Source organism: Odontomachus brunneus, unplaced genomic scaffold, assembly GCF_010583005.1.
Source record: "Odontomachus brunneus isolate Ranch 3 - 2012 unplaced genomic scaffold, Obru_v1 Obru_scaffold_049, whole genome shotgun sequence".
NCBI classification, from domain to species: domain Eukaryota; kingdom Metazoa; phylum Arthropoda; class Insecta; order Hymenoptera; family Formicidae; genus Odontomachus; species Odontomachus brunneus.
This window is the reverse complement of record NW_022639499.1, coordinates 1,986,142-2,003,559: the sequence shown is the minus strand read 5'-3', so window position 1 is coordinate 2,003,559 and position 17,418 is coordinate 1,986,142. Positions and strand designations below refer to the sequence as shown.

The following is a 17,418-nucleotide window of genomic DNA, read 5'->3' as shown; positions in this document are numbered from 1 at the left end:
ACGATTGATGAATCTGGCGGAAAATCAGCGGTGCTTGTTCTCCTGGCTCGGCCTCGGAAGTTCCGATACCACGCGGGTTGATGCGGCCCGCGATTCAGAATTTGATTTCGCAATGTTTGAAATATGAAGGGTAGGCAAAAGTAATTGCAACACAGTCGGATTTTACGACTAAGTATAATATGCTGAATAAGTACACGAAGCTACCAGAGACTAACTATGAGAAGAAAATAATTATTTTCCTTCTCTACAAATGCGCGCGCTTTTATATGTCGCTTTGTCGCTGAGAGTCGTTCTCCGATTGGTCCATGGAGTTATGGCGAGGGAAGAGATTCATTCCTTTGCATGATGTCACCGCGTCGGTGTCCTGAGTGGTGTTTAGGATTCAGTTTTCATGCTCCTGTTTATGTTGGCTTATCGCACTGAGCGATAGCGGTTTCTTTGGGTAGATCCGTTGATTTCGAGACTCTCCAGCAGCACGCAGCATTCGGCATTTTAATTATAATGTTTTAACGCTCGCGAATATGCATATGCGCACGTACTTACATCTAGTAACGTAGGGATAAAATATCTAGTGATGTCTGAAATCAGATAAGTCGGCCTCCCGGTCTATAATAATATATTATTAATGTTCTAAAATAGATCCGGACGTTACAGTATGCTATTGACCGGAAGTTGAAACTGCGACTGAGTTTCGTACATCATTGGCGTCACTATACGATTTTTTATGTCTATGGCCGTGTTTACCACACATTTCCGAACTTTTCATATCGCCGCTGTCCGATACTGTTCTAGACTGTGTAGTAGCAATTGAAATTCCAAATATGGCCAGTGAGAAAAAATCGACGAAAGCATCGTCGAAAGATACGAAATCCAACGAGCAAATACTGTCGGAGTTTCAGACGCTTCGAAATGAACAAAGAATGATGGCGAACAAACTGTCCGAAATGGAGATGGAATTGAATGAGCACAAGTGAGTCCTACTAACCTACAAACTTGTTTCTCCTATCTAAAAAATCAAGTTACCATAAACAAAAAGAATTTTTTGATGAGTTAGACGAATTATATGAATAATGTTTTGTTATTATTTGCGGAATTTATTTCACTTTTAAAATAATCCAAAGCTCGTAATTTGTTGTCGGTATCATTCGCAGATATTGATATTTCAGAATTGTTATTGACACGCTAAAAAATGTGGACCCCAAGAGGAAATGTTACAGAATGATTGGTGGAGTTCTGTGCGAACGCATAGTAGAAGATGTAATGCCTGCTCTGGTGACAAACAAGGATCAGGTATATTTTGTTGCAATATTATTAACATTAATATCATCTGCTCCTTTTTAGAAGTAAAAATATATCTTTGTTTTGCATATGACGAGAAAATGTATGTTTTTAGTTGATGAAAGTGATAGATGCATTGAACGACCAATTGACAAAGAAAGGAATTGAGATCAACGAATACAAAGAGAAGCACAATATCAGAGTCAAAGGGCAAGATGATATACATCGGCAGGAAGAGGATAGCAGCAAGGAAGCAAAGAGAAACGCGATTGTTGTGAATCCTATTGAAATTTGAGTATAATAAATTTGTTCTTTTTGGTATTGTAAATTAAGGCATTTACATACTATGTCTGTTATCTATTAAGTTGCATACATTTTAAGCTGCCTCCTGAATTTATTTATTATATTATTCAGATAAACAATTCGTGATAAATATGCAAAGTTATACTATTAGATGTCTTATAAATGTATTTGCTGAAAAAAATAACACTGCAACTTTTCTGTGAAAACCACAAGATCATGTACATACATATATGTGTATAGATATAGCTCTCTACTGAAATTTTTTGATTATCTGTATCTCACGTTACACGTCAAAAGTAAAATAAGAATAAGAGGTTTCTTCTGTGTAACAATGTTTATTTATATTTTCATAAATATTCATATTTAAATTAAGTAAATATTTACAATTTATGTTTAAATAAGTAATATTACATGGTGTCACGGGAAATAGAGTAAATTATGCAGATTAGTTTTCTAATGAGAAGAACCAAATTTCAACTTTTAGGAGTCTCAATTTTGTTGGTTAGGTTTGAAAGTAACGGTCTTAGGCTGCGTTCCGAAATTCACTGCCAGTACTGAAAATCTACAGTATACGTGACATAAATTATGTATTTTTGACAGTCAATATTGGAACACAGCCTTAAGCGCAACTTCGCCATTGGCTACGTTCAGCAGGACAGAACGATTGCACAACACATATATGGGCGAGTTTTTTTAATTCATTGATGGATCCATCGCATAATGCGTAAATGCAGTGAAACGCTATATTTGCGCATCATTGATGGATCCATCGATGAATTAAAAAACTCGCCCTATATTTAGACTAAGCATTCTCCCCAAAAAGTGAAGCCAGAAGTTGGCAGTTTCTGTGCTATATAGGCCCTTATTCTTGAAATAGTTGCGTATACGTAAGTTTTACTGCGCAGCTATTTTATGGTACGATTAAACCTACGCAATAAAACTTATGTATATGCAACTATCTCAAGAATAAGGGCCATGTAATACCTGCGCAATTGTCGTTATTAACACATAACTGCATAACGAGTTACAGAATCCCAGCACAGGGAGTCAGTTGTGTATTAACAAAACTAGAAAAATTACAAAAATGAACGAATTTACTGGAATATTTAACTCATTGGTCAACACACACCTACTAAGTTTAATTTTCACCACGTTGTATTAATACACAATCAACCTTCGGACCACATGATACAACTCAACAATTGATTACGTTCAGCAGTGAAAGGTACTTTGCAACTGTGTAAAATTCGGAAATCTGATTGGGGTATGCTTTTAGTCTCGGCTGAATCTAAGAGCATACACCAATCAGATTCACGAATTTTACAACAGTTGCAAAGTAGCTTTCTCTGTTGAAGCATTTTCAACAGTTTGCAGTCCTGTTAGCATCACCTAACGTAACCCTAACCCTAACCCGCTTCACGGCTATGGCATTCGATCGGACTGGGATACTGATACAACGCGCGAACCCAACGCGTCCGCTGTTCCTGTTGTCATAAAGTCTACGATGACGCGCGGTTACCTTATAACAACAAAAGTGATGAAATAACGAACGCGCATCGACGGATCGCGGTGGCAGTGAATCTTCCGAGAATGCTGATATCGGAGCAACAAGACGATTAAATTTGTTATGATGGAATAGATGCTGCGCACGTAACGAAATATCTGTGACTAAGCGCGTTAGCCAGCGTTTTATAAACATCTATCAGTGTCTGGTCTCTTTCCCGTTAGAGATCGCCTCTGGTAAGAGAGAGATATCTCGCATTGTTGTTACTTATTGAATCGTTTAATATGAGTGCTACGGTAAATTCGTGACGAGATCGCATATACGCATTATTTCATTTGCCTTGCCTTGATAACAATGAACTTGACGTGATGACACTTGTCATTAAGAGGAACTCGTACTCGCGCGTGTTGCTTTCACCGATTGTTTAGTATTTAAATGTCAAAGTGTATCTGTGGATTTTCGATACGGTGAATAGTTATATTGGCAATTTATTGAAATTTCGGAAAAATAATTTTGTACATTTATGAAGTTTATCCTGTTTTTATCAGTTGTATGAGGTTAGTATGTATAAATAATTTGGTTTTATATAGTCTACAAATTTTTGTAAATATATGAATTTTCTATAATGCATTTTTCTTTATTTTATACAATTATGTTCGTTGCATTAGAATTGCTCTAATTTTTTTATTATATCAGTACTGTACAATATTAAAAAATTTTAAATATCAACTTTGTGTTTCATAGTTTTTCTACCTGTTCTTAGTTTTATTTTGATAGTAATTCAAACATAGTAGGAAAGAAAATGGAGGAAAAGCGTGGCACTGGGGTAGTTGAGGAAGAGGAGCCAGAGGATACTGAAAATATAATAATCAACGAAGTCGATGGTCTACCAAATTTACATCCAAATTTTGAACAACTGGAGCTTGAGTTTGATAGAGAAAGGCATATTGGTGACACAAGTATCAGATCGATTGATGAATTGGTTCATGACGAAGATCTACCAACTTCTGTAATTGTTACTAATGTGGATCCCCGAGTTTTCAAGGGTGATGAATTAAAGGTAATAAACGAATAGTGTAAAATAATAAACAATGGGAAAATTTTGTTACATTTTAATGAACAATAGGAAATTTTTGTTAAATCACAATGTTATGTTCTTACAGCCAGCGATAGAAAATCTTTTCAAACAATTCGGGGAAGATGCAACGTTTCAATACTTCAGGTCCTTCAGAAGGATGAGAGTGAATTACAATTCTCCTAGTGCTGCGGCGAACGCGAGATTACAACTGCATCAGACACATTTCGGGGAAACTGATATTAATTGTTATTTTGCACAACCGGTGACGCCTATAGGTTCGTAACTGAACTTGCATATCATGAACTAAAGGCTCATATTCATACACAAAATGCCAAGTATGTTGTAAAGAAAAATTCAATCTACTGAAACGTCAATTAACTTTTTTAGATATGGAAGATCAACATCTTCAGCCACCTGCGCTCACTAAACAGTTCCTCATATCTCCTCCTGCTTCTCCGCCAGTTGGTTGGGAGCCACGCGAGGAAGGAGAGCCGCTCGTTAATCAAGATCTATTAGCCGCTATAGCCAATTTATCCGCAGGTTACTATTATTTCTTATTACATCTCGTCCCTTCGTACAGGTTGTATCGTACGTAGGAGACGTGACGATACAAGTAAGAATCATTCGGTCGTATCTGAAGTCGTATATACACAAGTGACGGTTCAATGTTGCAGGCGGAAGTCACGAATTACATCCACCGGGGTCGGGACAGCCAGGCATCGTGGTGCACGTTTGCGAGAACGCGAATCCGGCGAAAAATGCGCCACGCATCCAGCACACGCGTTGTCCGGAGCATTAATTTCACTCCCTTCGCTCGCGTCTCAATTCGCCACGCGCCGATACATTCTTATGCCCCGCTCCCAAGGCCATCCAGTAAGCGACTTTAAATTAGATTACTATATCGTACAAAGGTTGAACAATTTACAACCGTTTGCTTGGGGCTGGTATCCGAGTGAGCATAAAGCGATGCGTTGTGAAAAGATTACGGCTCGCAGACAACGACGCGATCCGGTGCAAGTATTTACAAAACCGGCCGCGGGTAGCAGCGATCTATAAATATCACTTGTTGCTACATACCGATGAAGATCTAGAATCTCGGTTACGTCCGTTCATGGAGAATTCGCGAGGTATCCTTGTAATATTTTTGTTTGTCATGATAGCAGTTGACTTCGACAGAGTCAACACCTGCATGATTTTTGGCCTACGTTGTTTCTCCATGTTGTTCCTTAAATAATGGCATTAATGATTCTACATGTCATGGGAGATTACAGCTGAGCTGATGAAACTGACGGTTGTCGGAAACGAGAATATCGTTGAGCGATACGCTGAAGGATTTTACAGTTCTACCTCTCATTATCGGTGTGTTATTTGTACTCCTAAACGGCACGTAAAGTTTAACAGTATTGTTGTGAATTCACAGAGATGATACTAACGTTATAGAGAATAATTAATCGACAGAATCAAAAAAAAAAAGAAAAAAAATATGGTCGGAGTTTCAACAGCTTCCTCCTCTCTATTTATTTTTGGATCATTCTTTCTCTCTTATGGAATGCTCTGAGGACTACGTCAAGTCGAATGTCGAGTTGAGTTTTGCGTGCATGCGAGAAGAGAAAAAGAAATCTAGAGAGATATATGACATTAATATGTGATATGTGTGTGTATACGAATGTACTGTTCTAAAAAACTATCGTTCTCCTTGTTCTGTGTTTTCGGTAGGAAGCTAGTTCACATTAGCTTGAACATTACACGCTAATTCCTATAAATGGTCTCTTGTTAATGAAGTTACGAGAAACTTATTGTTATCCGCTCTACTCTCTTTCTCTTTGAGAATTGAGTTAGTGAAGATAGGATAGAGATCATGGTACGTATGTGGTCATATCAGCGTTACCGATTACACAGCGGCAGTGGTGATTGTGTATATGTATATAATGTTCTCATGAAACGTATAATTCTTGTTAACGCAAGATCTGTGACCTAAAAATAATTGTTGAATATTTATAAATACTTTATATATATATAAAAAATAGTAACCCCACCTTGCTTTATATAGAGCGCGATACTGTTTATATTCTCCTGTCAACGGGACGGCGCGTAAAAACCGTCTCGATCTTTTAGTTTCGATCCTTCTTTACCGAAAACCCCGAGCAAATATAATTACATTACACCGACGGAAGCGATGTACAAATGATTTGTATCGATGAAGAAAATATAAATACAAATTATTTTACGTTAAAAATTATGATACATAGTCTGAACATAAGTGTTACTCGTTGCCACTCTCGTGAGAGGTGCTATGATATAACAGGTAAAAATAGAAAAACCTTCGACACTCTCGATAATGACGTGTTGGTACACAGTTATGAAATATTCTGTCATTTAATTCATTGAAATTTTATACCATTACACTCATCTGTCACTTATTCCAAGTGATATAAAAGCTTTATACATATTACCGCGCGTCACGCGTCATTTTTTTGCTTAAGTAACTACTTTTCGACATAGTCCGACGAGTCGAACCATCCAAGTGTGACTAATGCAGATGTAGAAATCATACACGATATCTCTCTCTATCACCGCTCGGAAATCAAGTTTGATGTTTGCGAGGTACATGCTTACACATTAAAATATTTTGTAGGCCATCAAACAACATTATGTATCCGTCGGGCTTTTAATGTGTACTTTAAAAATGAATTACGAACGTCTTCGCGCGAACGCCGTCCGCAATTTGATTATAAACCATTAGAAACTCTAGGACTAAATCAAGAAATGTGTTTACACGACTCGAAGGCGCAGGTAGTCTGAAACAAATTCTCGCGATAGTCGACACCTATTAGCGACGAGTAAGTTTGTATGCAAAAAACACTACAATATGTATATATTTATTCAAGTATATGCGAATTTTTATTGTTTATGATTGAATTTTAAGTCAATGTACATATACACGTGCAAATCTGTCGTTCAGATTTATGCAAGGATCTATCGACGTTCTTAGTGCCAAATTCTTGTCAATTGTGTTGAGACTGTAAAAAATATCCTTTTTAAAAAAAAAAAAGAAATTTAACACGATATGAACTCGAAGATATCTATGTGTGCATACACATATAAATCTTACAAGAGTATTTTTAGTGAAATATAGACAATTGAAACAACGTTAGAGTGTCATCCAAAAAATGTCAATTCAATCCGATCTCTTCTAAATACAACGTTCTTTTAATTAGATTCTTTTAATTAGATTAGTATAAATTAACTCCGAGATAAATGACGAATGCAAATTTTATCTCTTGTAGTACAATATCGTAAATTGTTCACGATTTCTCATTATTGCGATACTTTCTCCAGTTGAATGCTATCTATAGCATCATATTTTATTCATAAGTAAACTCATAATGTATCGTCGGTTGTAGATCGTACACGATATGACATTTGCCCTATTAACACCCACATCTCTTATCTCAAGAAATTTGACCAAGTATACTGCTCTTTCTTCTTACTTCAGAATATTACAACGCGCAAAACAAGCGGAAAATCTAGTGGCATACGGCGGTCTCCAACATATTATATCTTCGTACACGAGAAAATTAAATCTGTTTGTTTCTTTTTTTATATAGAAAAATATAATATGAGCCACATAGTTTGAATTCTATGTGTATATGTCATAATTCCGTGTTACGCTACATACACAAATGTATTAATGTCATCGTCGTGCCTGCTAATATACTTGTGTTCGATGAGCCATTCAATCTGCTCCTTTATCATCTTCTTGCTCGGTAGAAACATGTTTTTTAGTATATCCACTAGTTCGGTTTGTAGCTGAGCATTGCCGATCGTTTTGCGCATCTTTAAGATCTTGATGATAGCCTCCTACGGTGACACACGCAAAATTATTTATTGTAGCCTATGACTTGAGATCAAATAAATATCTATCAATATTTTTCTACGTCGTGTATGCTGCTTTTCATCGTGTAACTTCTGTGCGACGTACCTGTACTCGTAGAATTCTGAGTTGCACAATGGACTGATTGTCTTCTTCTTTGCTACGCTCCGTTGACAATTGAAGACGTCCTATCAAGTTAATTTTGCCTCTCTTTTGTAATTTGCCATTTTTTCTAACATAAAAATATCACAATTATTAATTATATTACATTTAACGATATTATATAATTATATTATAAGTTGCTTATATTTCTTTTCTTGGAACAGATCTGCATATTGTTGTCCGTATATATGAATAAAACTCGAAAAAATTGAACTAACGAAATAAGATAAATCTTATTTCATTAATGAAAACGAGAAAGAGAAAAAGAAAGAAAGAGAAGGAAAGAGAGAGTAAAATATCACGTGATACTTCTTAACGATTCAATAATTTGACACGAACACAATAGCGAATTCCTGATTGACCCAAAATCTCGTATCGTTTCCGAAATCTTTCGGAGTATGGGCATGCGGCTCAACTAAGAGAAGTTGTCTTTTTAACTTCGGGAAGGCACACAAAGACCACAGAGTCCGCCTTAGTTCAGGATCCGGAAGCTCAGTAGCTAGTCGGAGATTCTCGTATGAAATTTTCTCAAGAGGTCGTTGATTCCAAGCAAACAATACCGCCATTTGAAAGGTTGTCACGTCCACGTCGAAGCGTCCCACTTGATTCGAGAATGTTATCTGAGAAGTCGCGATTAATATAAATTAGATAAAATTACATATTAATACGATTAATACAAATAAGATAAAATTAGAAAATATCTTTTATAATTACGAAATATTTTAAATAATATACAAAATATATCATAAGTGTTATATATATGAAATATTATAAGTAAATTATAAGATTGTATTATATTCGCAACAATACAATTCTGAAATCGGTATAACAGTGTTTCGTTCATCATATGTCGTACCGTGCCGTTAGACATATGATGATACCACAGCAACTTCCGTCCGCTATGCTTCTTTTTGTAGAACTCTTCAACCTCGGGAATATAATCCTCCAATTGAAGCGGTAAGCTTACAGTAACACGTTCACTACCTCGAGCCCATGCTCCAGCATTGAGTATCTGCAAGGAACATCACGATGTTACATATTTGAGTTAAAAAATGTCTCCGTACAAACATCATGCATTTTTCCTCTTTCTTCAATCTCCATTTTAAAGTGAAATCATGCATATATGCGTTAAAATAACCTTAATATTTATGCTGTCTGCAAGTGCGGCCCGACATTGCTCTTTGAATTGCTGATTTAGATCTTGAGATACTTTAATATCTTGAAACATACGGGCTAGTTTGTTTACGTAGTCTGCAGGCATACCGACTTCTCGAAGCCATTCCACCATGTTCTCTTCCTTCTCCGAGTCCGAGGACGTGTCCAATATTAACCGTCTGGTTAAGTGCGCCTTGTGGTAACGCATGAACACGTCTTTATTTTGGACGTACTTTAACACCAACAGCTGAAACGAATGCGACGTAAAATTGACACCAAGAGAAAGAGAGAGAGACAGCACAAGTTTCACTTGCAGATACTGACCACGTCCTTTAATCTACTCTCGATCTCGTCGGAAGTAAGTTTCTTACTGAGAGGTGTTTTCCTAAGAAGCATATCACAGTAATTTGCGAGCAATTCCGGACACTTCGACTCGGGCTGTCCAGTATTGTTAACGGGAGGTTTATTATTTAAAATTACCGAACCACTGAGTCCAGAACTCTGTCGACAAGGCAATTCTAACTTAAATACCGTCGCGTCATTAACAACTAGCTTATAAGCTTTATCTCGTGCTGTAAGAAACCGCGGGTCATCATCAAACGCCTCTTTAACGAGCGTGGAAAATCTACGGAAGAGATCTAACAGTCTTTCCACATATTTCTCCGAGTCTTGTGTAATGATGTCTACAGCTGCCATCATATCCGCCAGACCCGCGCTTGCGATGTGGTCCTCCAAGTTTTTCAACATGGGACCAACGCCGTCGGGAACTCTGTCCATTAATTTTAACATGAGGCGGAGTTCTGGAAACATTTCATTCACTATAATGACTCGACGACGAATGACTATGCGTCTCAACGCAAAATGAATGCGCCGCGAAGAAGTGCGCTACTTACTGTCAGTTTGATGATGTTGGATCATCTGTGGACACTCCGCGAGGATGGCTGACTTAAAAGTAGCGACTAACACTTTCACACAACAGTCCGTCAATCGTTGTATACTCGCGCTATTTGGCTCCAAGTACTTCTGAGCACGCAGTTCCTCTTCCCTCAACTTGGAGTCGGCGTAACGCATATAGTTCTCCACGCCGTGCGCGGACAAGTATTCCGGGGATTTAACCCAATAAAACCTCTCACTAGCTTCTATATATGCTGCCTCGAAATTTTCCCTGTATATTTGCAGCTTGTCGTTTGCATTTGAACACAGGTTTACTGAAATAATTAGGACGTGTTACAAGAAGTTACTTTGATATTATAATTGAAATAAGTACATAGTATACTTTATTCATTACCATAAGATTCTCTGACTCCAATAACCAGTTGTGAATCGAATGCTTCACCATTTCTTTCAGCATGTACCAATTTCATGGCAGAATCTTGAAGTCTTTGCTTTATCTCATTGAATATACTTTGGTTCCAACTATCCAACATCAACTGCAAACCAAAAGTGTTTTTTTCAAGTAACTTTCTAAACTAATGCACACTGGTGCAATAAGTTAAAGTGAAACAATACATACTTATCTCACTCTAACTTGTTGCATCAATTCAGAAAATTTTTCAAAAAAGAACAGACCTTAAGGATGCAACAATATGTAATTAACATAATTATTAACAGTTAATAACTTTATTGGGCATACAATAGTATGTCCATATACAAAAAAGTATGTTTTAAATAAATATTAAAGTAAATATAATATGTACACATATAATAGTGTGAGGAAATAGATGTACATATATAACTGCTTAAAGCAGTGAGCAATAAAAAAGTGAAGTAACAGCACTAAAATTTAATCAATTATTGCATATGCATATATAGATTGCCTCTTACTTTCCTAACGATGTCATCAGGTTGGGTCCTTTTTTGAGCTACACTTGTGCTAGTTTTTCCAGCAAGATAAGTTTCTAATTGCCTAAATGGCGTTGGTAAATAGTTACATTGTGTAAAAAATTTCCTCCACTCTGCTATGTATGCTTTCAATAATGCTTGGTCTTCTTGATGGGCTAAAACTCTCTGCACAAAACTGTGATTCTAAAAAGTCACTATTCTAACAAGACAAATATAGCAGATACGCTATAAGTGTAACTTTTAATTTCTCTGTATAAAACAATTTTCCCTACCTGTTGAGCCTGTCTTATAAAATCCATTATATCTTCTCTCAGGGCATCCCGTAATTTGGGAGGCCCTTTGTCGTCCCAGAGACATACTTGAACTGAGTAAAATAAATCCTGCCATTCAGCTTGAGTTACCGGTTCTTGCTTAAGTAGTTTCAATATGATAGGTCGCATACATGGCCACTTATCCTCGAATGTGAATGATGATTTATCCTGAATATTAATATATCATGCTTTATTAAGTGTATAAATAAAAAGAAGACTAAGCAAAAGATATAAATTGGCAACATATTTTCAGTGTTATAAAATAATTCTCTAAACAAAGAAAGACTGAAAATACAAATATATCACAACACACTACCATTTAATTAATTGTTGTATTGTTAAAGTAATTATTAGACGGTAAACACACACACAACACCAAAGTCTATTTTCTCGAGCTTGATGCCAGATAAATTTGAATATTACTGACGTGTTTCGTCAAATAATTGTCCGTTATCGCGTATTTTGCGATCAAACTATGAAAAGATCGTAATAGATGAGATCTTATTTCGACTGAGTCGATGTGATTTATCATATTTTTCAATGGTAATTTGTTTATTTAATGTCGACTAACCTTTAGCATCGCCGCCGCCATCACAAATTTTTGACATCCTCGTTCAGCAAGATTCACAAGGTATTCATGATAAAGTTCTAAATCTGAGTCTGATTCAGAAATATGTATGCCTATCTACGATTCAAGTATTTTATGTCTTACCATGTGCTATTTCAAATAACGACCGGGTTACCGAGTTCTGTGGGAAATTAACGCGCGCAACTTGTTTGAATTAAATATTATATTTATATATTTGTGATATATTTGATTAAAAAATAAAAATAAGATTTATACAATACAAATTATAATCTTAAGCTGAGTTCCCACTTAGCGCGTCACGTATCGCGTCGTCCGTCGCGTCACGAGTTAAACCAATCAAATCATCCCATTTTATATGTTATTAAATAGAGATTTTTTAGCGTGGGAATTTTCATTCGTGAAGTGTGCACACCTGGGGCTTGATTTTTAACGGAATGCGAATGAAACGTGGTCTACAATGGCTGCTGGTATCTGATTGGTACATGCTCTTGGATTCAACCAAAATTAAAAGCATGCTCCAATTAAATTCACGAATTTTACAACAGTTGCAAAGCAGCTTTCTCTGCTGAACGCAGTCAATGTCTGTAAGAATATGGCTGTAAGGTTGTAAGACGTGAAATAAATTACTTTCATTCTCTAACAGCTTACGTTACAACCTTACATCCATATTCTTACAGACATTGAGTGCTTTCCAATTGCTTAACACATCTTGACACACACTTACACAAAATCAGTTTATTGGTTACATATTATCTAAAATATCTTGTAAGATAATATGCAACCAATAAACTAGTTCTGTGTAACACAGTGTACGCAACTGGAAAGCACCCATTGTAGACGAGCCTTAAAGATTAGGCGACAGTTTCTCGAAAAGTGGAGGGGATAATGTTGGTACCAAGAAAAATCTTTACACGATATAATTTATAGATCTGGGCCCTTATTCTTGAAATAGTTGTGTATACATAAGTTTTACTGTGCAGGTTTAATCATACCATAAAATAGCTGCGCAGTAAAACTTACGCAACTATTTCAAAAATAAGGGTCCTGTTCTTTGTAACTGCTGAACTAAAATGTAAATTATGGGTACTTCCCTTATAGAAATATCATACTAAGAATCATTGATAATTACTTATTATCCAGTATTTTTAATACTGAAAATAAATAATTATCAATGATTTTTAGTATAATATTTCTATAAGAGTTTCCAATTGCTTAACACACTTGACACACCGTACACAAAACCAGTTTATTGCGTATTATCTCACAAGATATTTTAGATAATATGTGACTAATAAACTGGTTTTGTGTACGTGTGTGTCAAGATGTATTAAGCAATTGGAAAGCACCCTATAACTTTATAGGTTTGTTCGCGTCGCATGTTCCAACGTGCTCCTACTCGCTCCAACGCACTCTGATTGGTCCGCGTGGTGACGTGACCAATCAGAGTGCGTTAGAACGAGTAGGAGCACGTTGGGGCATGCGACGCGACAAACCTATGAAGATTTGTTCTTTGTAACTGCACTGATGAATTGGCGCAATAAATTGAAGTAAAGCAAGTATACGTTTTCTCACTCTAACCTTTTGCTGGCTGCGTTCCAAAATTCTACTCAGTGGGTAAAGTACATTTAATTGATCAATCATGATAAAGAAATCCTAGTTATCTTTGTTCTTATTGCTCAATTAAATGCTACTCTACCGTCGAATAAAGTTTTGGAACGTAGCCCTTTAGTTCAGCAGTGTAATTACAAAGAACAGATCTATAAATTATATCGTATAGAGATTTTCCTTGGTACCAACATTATCCCCTCCACTTTTCTAGAGACTCGCGAAGAATCGAGCCCCTGCTCAGATTCAAAATATAAGCAATAGTAACTGTCAGATGCGACTGAAGGATGTCATATGAGCTCTAATATTTACACAGAATTTGTAAAAATTTGTAATATATCTTTTGAAAAATTATGAACAGCATATCGTTTCGTATATTCCGAGTTTTAAAGTTAATCTATACATGTAGATAGTGATTCATTTATATATGAATAGTTTACACATTTGTAATTGTATACACACATATAATGGAACTCGACAATTTGGAGCAATGTGTCAAAAATTTAAACAACGTAGTGAACGAGTTTCCGATTGGTGCAGTTTCGCTGGACGATTACAAACCCATTGAGAAGAAGATTCAGACGGCAAAGGAATCGCTGATGCGTTTGAATGCCAGGTTATTAATGCTTAAAGCAAGATATAAACGTATGTCACTTATGTTTGACAACATGCATAGTTCAAGGGTTGATTTAAAATCTCTCCTGCCACTTTACAGAGGGTATGGGTGTTGAAGAATCGAGGGAGATTGAGGAAGAACTTGGAGATACACTTCAAAAAGTCATAAGTGATACACTCATAAACGCCAAAGCTATTAAGCTGTGCCTTCATAGTACAACCATAATTTCTATCTTCAATAATAAGGAGGGCAATGCGGAAGACCAGAAGTAAGCAACAGATTTCTTCTGATGTTAGCTGAAATTGAACTGAATATTAGATACTATAGAAAATATCATGCAGGAAAATGTAGTGAAACTTTAACATTATGCTTGCTCCAGAAAACTCAGCGCTTACATGAGTAAGTTATTTGCTCTCAATGACAATATTATATCAGTCCAACAGTCCATTGAAACAGCATCTCAAGCACAATTAGATTTAAAGGTGGAGTGTCAGAAGGCCTTGAGTGATTATAAAAATTTCCTAAAGGAACAGGAGGAGATACAAAACAAAAAGTTGCAGGAAACATATCCCGATATTGTAAGGTGAGTAAACTTGCTAATAGAATGGCTCATCTTGTACCATACACATCCTTATCATGTTTAAAATTTCTTTTTCAGAAACAAAACCCGAATGGAAAATACTCTAAGAAAAATAAACATAATGAAGAAACTCATTAGAAATTTCATAGCAGCATCTAGTTTTATGTTAATGAAAAAGCCATTATTATTAGAAATGTTGGAAAAGCACAGAGAAATGTTAAACGTTGAAACAATATTAAAAATGATCCAAACTGAGGAAAATGTCGAACGTGCGTAAAAGAGGAAGAAAAAAGAGACAAGAAAGATATAAAAAAAAAACCGGAAATTTCGAAGATAGAAAAAATACGCAAGAATTCATTAAGAATTTTTTTTCTCTTTTCTTACTCGCTAAGCGCAATAGACACAACACATATTTACAAGAATAAGCTTCCACGCAAATCTCAATGTCTTTTTCATGTTTTTTTTTCCCTTTTTTCTTGCTTTAAGTTGCTCTATTAAAGCGCCTTGTCAGACGGTTTTTTGTATGAGTTAATCGTTAAATAAAGCATAATCGATATTGTATATAAGTTAAAAATTAGGATATATATATGTATATATATATAGTAATCACAGCTTACGTATATATAGTAAAGTTTCACTATAAGGGAGAGAGATGTACACATTCACATTTTAAAATCGGTGTATCGAGAGACCCGCTACTTTCTTCGCACGATTAACTCGCGTATTATATGTATAATATAACCACCGCGTGCGGTAAAATGCAAATTTTAAGACAATCGGGTTTTTTTCATGGTCCGGTGTGTATGTATGTCGTTCAGTCTCATTATACATTACGTCCGCTTTTTTTTTCCTATGTAGACCACTCTCCTCTTCCACAATCGTCTGTATATATATGTATGTATATATATGTATATATACACATATATACTATATACTATACATATATATACGTAAACATATAATTCTCACAGTAGTGATATTAAAACAATTTAATCACTATTTACACAAGTTTGTCAGTTTCGGATAGATCAGTTCAAGGCGAGTGGAAAGAAAACGAATCCATGGGAGGCGCCGCAGCGAAACTGCGCTTCGCACTACGCCCACCGGAGACGGTGTATTGTCCACAGACTTTTTTTCGGGATATACGGACCAGCTCTCATACGTTGTTCAACGAAATACAAGGGGGAACACGATCTCTCGTGGAACGTGTACGTATTACTACTTCTAGAAATCCGCATCTATACAGGTCATCTCGTTCCCCGTTCTCATAAAGGACACATCCGTTTCTCAGTGTGTGTAATACTATCTCTATTACATTAGAATAAAATTATCACGGTAAGGATACTATAGTCACATACTCATAATAATATCATAATAAAAGTCGCGTTCGTTAAGACGTTAATTAACCGTATACGTGTATATACGGGAAATGAATTAAGTGTAGAGGCGCTCTGCGCGTATTTCGATTCCTCTCCGTTTACTTTTCGCTTCTCATTCCGTATCTCCTCACGCGTATGTATGTGTGTATACTTTACGCGTTACGAAAACGCCAGCTCACAATGCGTGATCACCCTATATCTGCGCGTTACTCGTGCACCGAGAAAAAATACTTGCAAATTTATCTGTGGGATATAAAGTTTATTTTTGTGAAATAAAATTTATTTCTGTGAAATAAAATTTATTTTCGTAAGAGTGAACTCTTCATATCTCGCGAATAAACTTTCAAGTATTCTTTCTCAGTATGGTTTCGTGATCGTCGCATAAACAATTTCCGCATGCCTCTCTTCGTGAATAATGTTAAACACACATGCATACACCACGCACGCACACGCGCGCAGCACCGACCAACTCGCTTGAGCTGCCAGTTCCGTGAAAGAACACACGCGACTTCTCATCTCGTCGTGGCAATTGGCAATTTTATTCTTCAACAATTCACTCACTAAAACAATATGAACGTATAATAAGTCAAGAATGTATACTCTACAATGTAAGCCTCACTATGCGACGTTATATTCGTTTCCTCAGACAAATGAGAGAGACGTCGCTTCATAGCGTTGATTATTAACTTAAGAGCTCCGTCAAGAGTTCTCCGGCTGTTCGCCGATCGCTGATCGACTGCAACCGAAACTTTCCACGATAGACGAGGGAAAACGCAGGCGAGTTGCTGAATTTCTCCCGAGAACTATCGCGTATAACAAGATAACGATTACGCAGCCTCGTTTTTCACAAATGCGCGCGACCATTGTGTATGTAAGTATGTGTGTGTGTCGATATATTTGTCATCGTACTTCGTCGTCGATCTCGGTGAATCGGAGAATGAAAGACACGAGGATACGCCGCACGACCCTGGTCCGATCTATTTTCGCAACAATTTACAAATATGTAAAAAAGAAAAGGAGACGTGATTTTTGAGCGAAAAAGACGGTCATTTACATTACAAGCCTTAATTCCATCCTAAGCGCGTATGCAACAATCGCTTCTCTCTCTCTGTGCAAAGAATTATATATATATATATATATAT

General features: G+C 36.4%; 4 protein-coding genes across 13 annotated transcripts; 3 read left to right on the top strand and 1 right to left on the bottom strand.

Moving 5' to 3' along the window:
• The first annotated feature begins 821 nt into the window (after positions 1-821).
• On the top strand, positions 822-1,728 carry LOC116845089 (prefoldin subunit 2). The gene is made up of 3 exons (XM_032817399.1): positions 822-970; positions 1,167-1,290; positions 1,394-1,728. Exons 1-3 carry the CDS (start codon positions 822-824, stop codon positions 1,571-1,573), a joined length of 453 nt encoding a protein of 150 aa, XP_032673290.1. The 3' UTR covers positions 1,574-1,728.
• A 281-nt stretch (positions 1,729-2,009) lies between these two features.
• On the top strand, positions 2,010-7,259 carry LOC116845088 (protein sarah). 6 transcript variants are annotated; one of them, XM_032817398.1, is made up of 7 exons: positions 2,010-2,806; positions 2,937-3,321; positions 3,634-3,642; positions 3,877-4,145; positions 4,249-4,438; positions 4,551-4,703; positions 4,838-7,259. In XM_032817398.1, the coding sequence occupies exons 4-7, from the start codon at positions 3,888-3,890 to the stop codon at positions 4,960-4,962; spliced, it is 726 nt and encodes a 241-aa protein (XP_032673289.1). In that variant the 5' UTR covers positions 2,010-2,806; positions 2,937-3,321; positions 3,634-3,642; positions 3,877-3,887; the 3' UTR covers positions 4,963-7,259. The 6 variants fall into 6 exon arrangements, with proteins under 6 accessions (XP_032673289.1, XP_032673288.1, XP_032673287.1 ...); XM_032817397.1 differs by lacking the exon at positions 3,634-3,642 and having other exon boundaries at positions 2,011-2,806; positions 3,880-4,145; XM_032817396.1 differs by having other exon boundaries at positions 2,011-2,806; positions 2,937-3,642; positions 3,880-4,145.
• On the bottom strand, positions 7,038-12,222 carry LOC116845087 (cullin-5). Of its 5 annotated transcripts, none has more exons than XM_032817389.1 (11): positions 12,079-12,222; positions 11,469-11,675; positions 11,179-11,379; positions 10,643-10,784; positions 10,248-10,562; positions 9,679-10,154; positions 9,338-9,601; positions 9,056-9,211; positions 8,539-8,819; positions 8,146-8,269; positions 7,038-8,024 (listed from the first exon to the last, which is right to left on the bottom strand). In XM_032817389.1, the coding sequence occupies exons 1-11, from the start codon at positions 12,097-12,099 to the stop codon at positions 7,830-7,832; spliced, it is 2,382 nt and encodes a 793-aa protein (XP_032673280.1). In that variant the 5' UTR covers positions 12,100-12,222; the 3' UTR covers positions 7,038-7,829. The 5 variants fall into 5 exon arrangements, with proteins under 5 accessions (XP_032673280.1, XP_032673281.1, XP_032673278.1 ...); XM_032817390.1 differs by having other exon boundaries at positions 11,179-11,361; XM_032817387.1 differs by having other exon boundaries at positions 11,935-12,079.
• A 1,724-nt stretch (positions 12,223-13,946) lies between these two features.
• On the top strand, positions 13,947-15,668 carry LOC116845187. Its single transcript, XM_032817594.1, has 4 exons — positions 13,947-14,346; positions 14,417-14,585; positions 14,697-14,900; positions 14,976-15,668. The coding sequence occupies exons 1-4, from the start codon at positions 14,169-14,171 to the stop codon at positions 15,172-15,174; spliced, it is 750 nt and encodes a 249-aa protein (XP_032673485.1). The 5' UTR covers positions 13,947-14,168; the 3' UTR covers positions 15,175-15,668.
• The last annotated feature ends 1,750 nt before the right edge of the window (positions 15,669-17,418 follow it).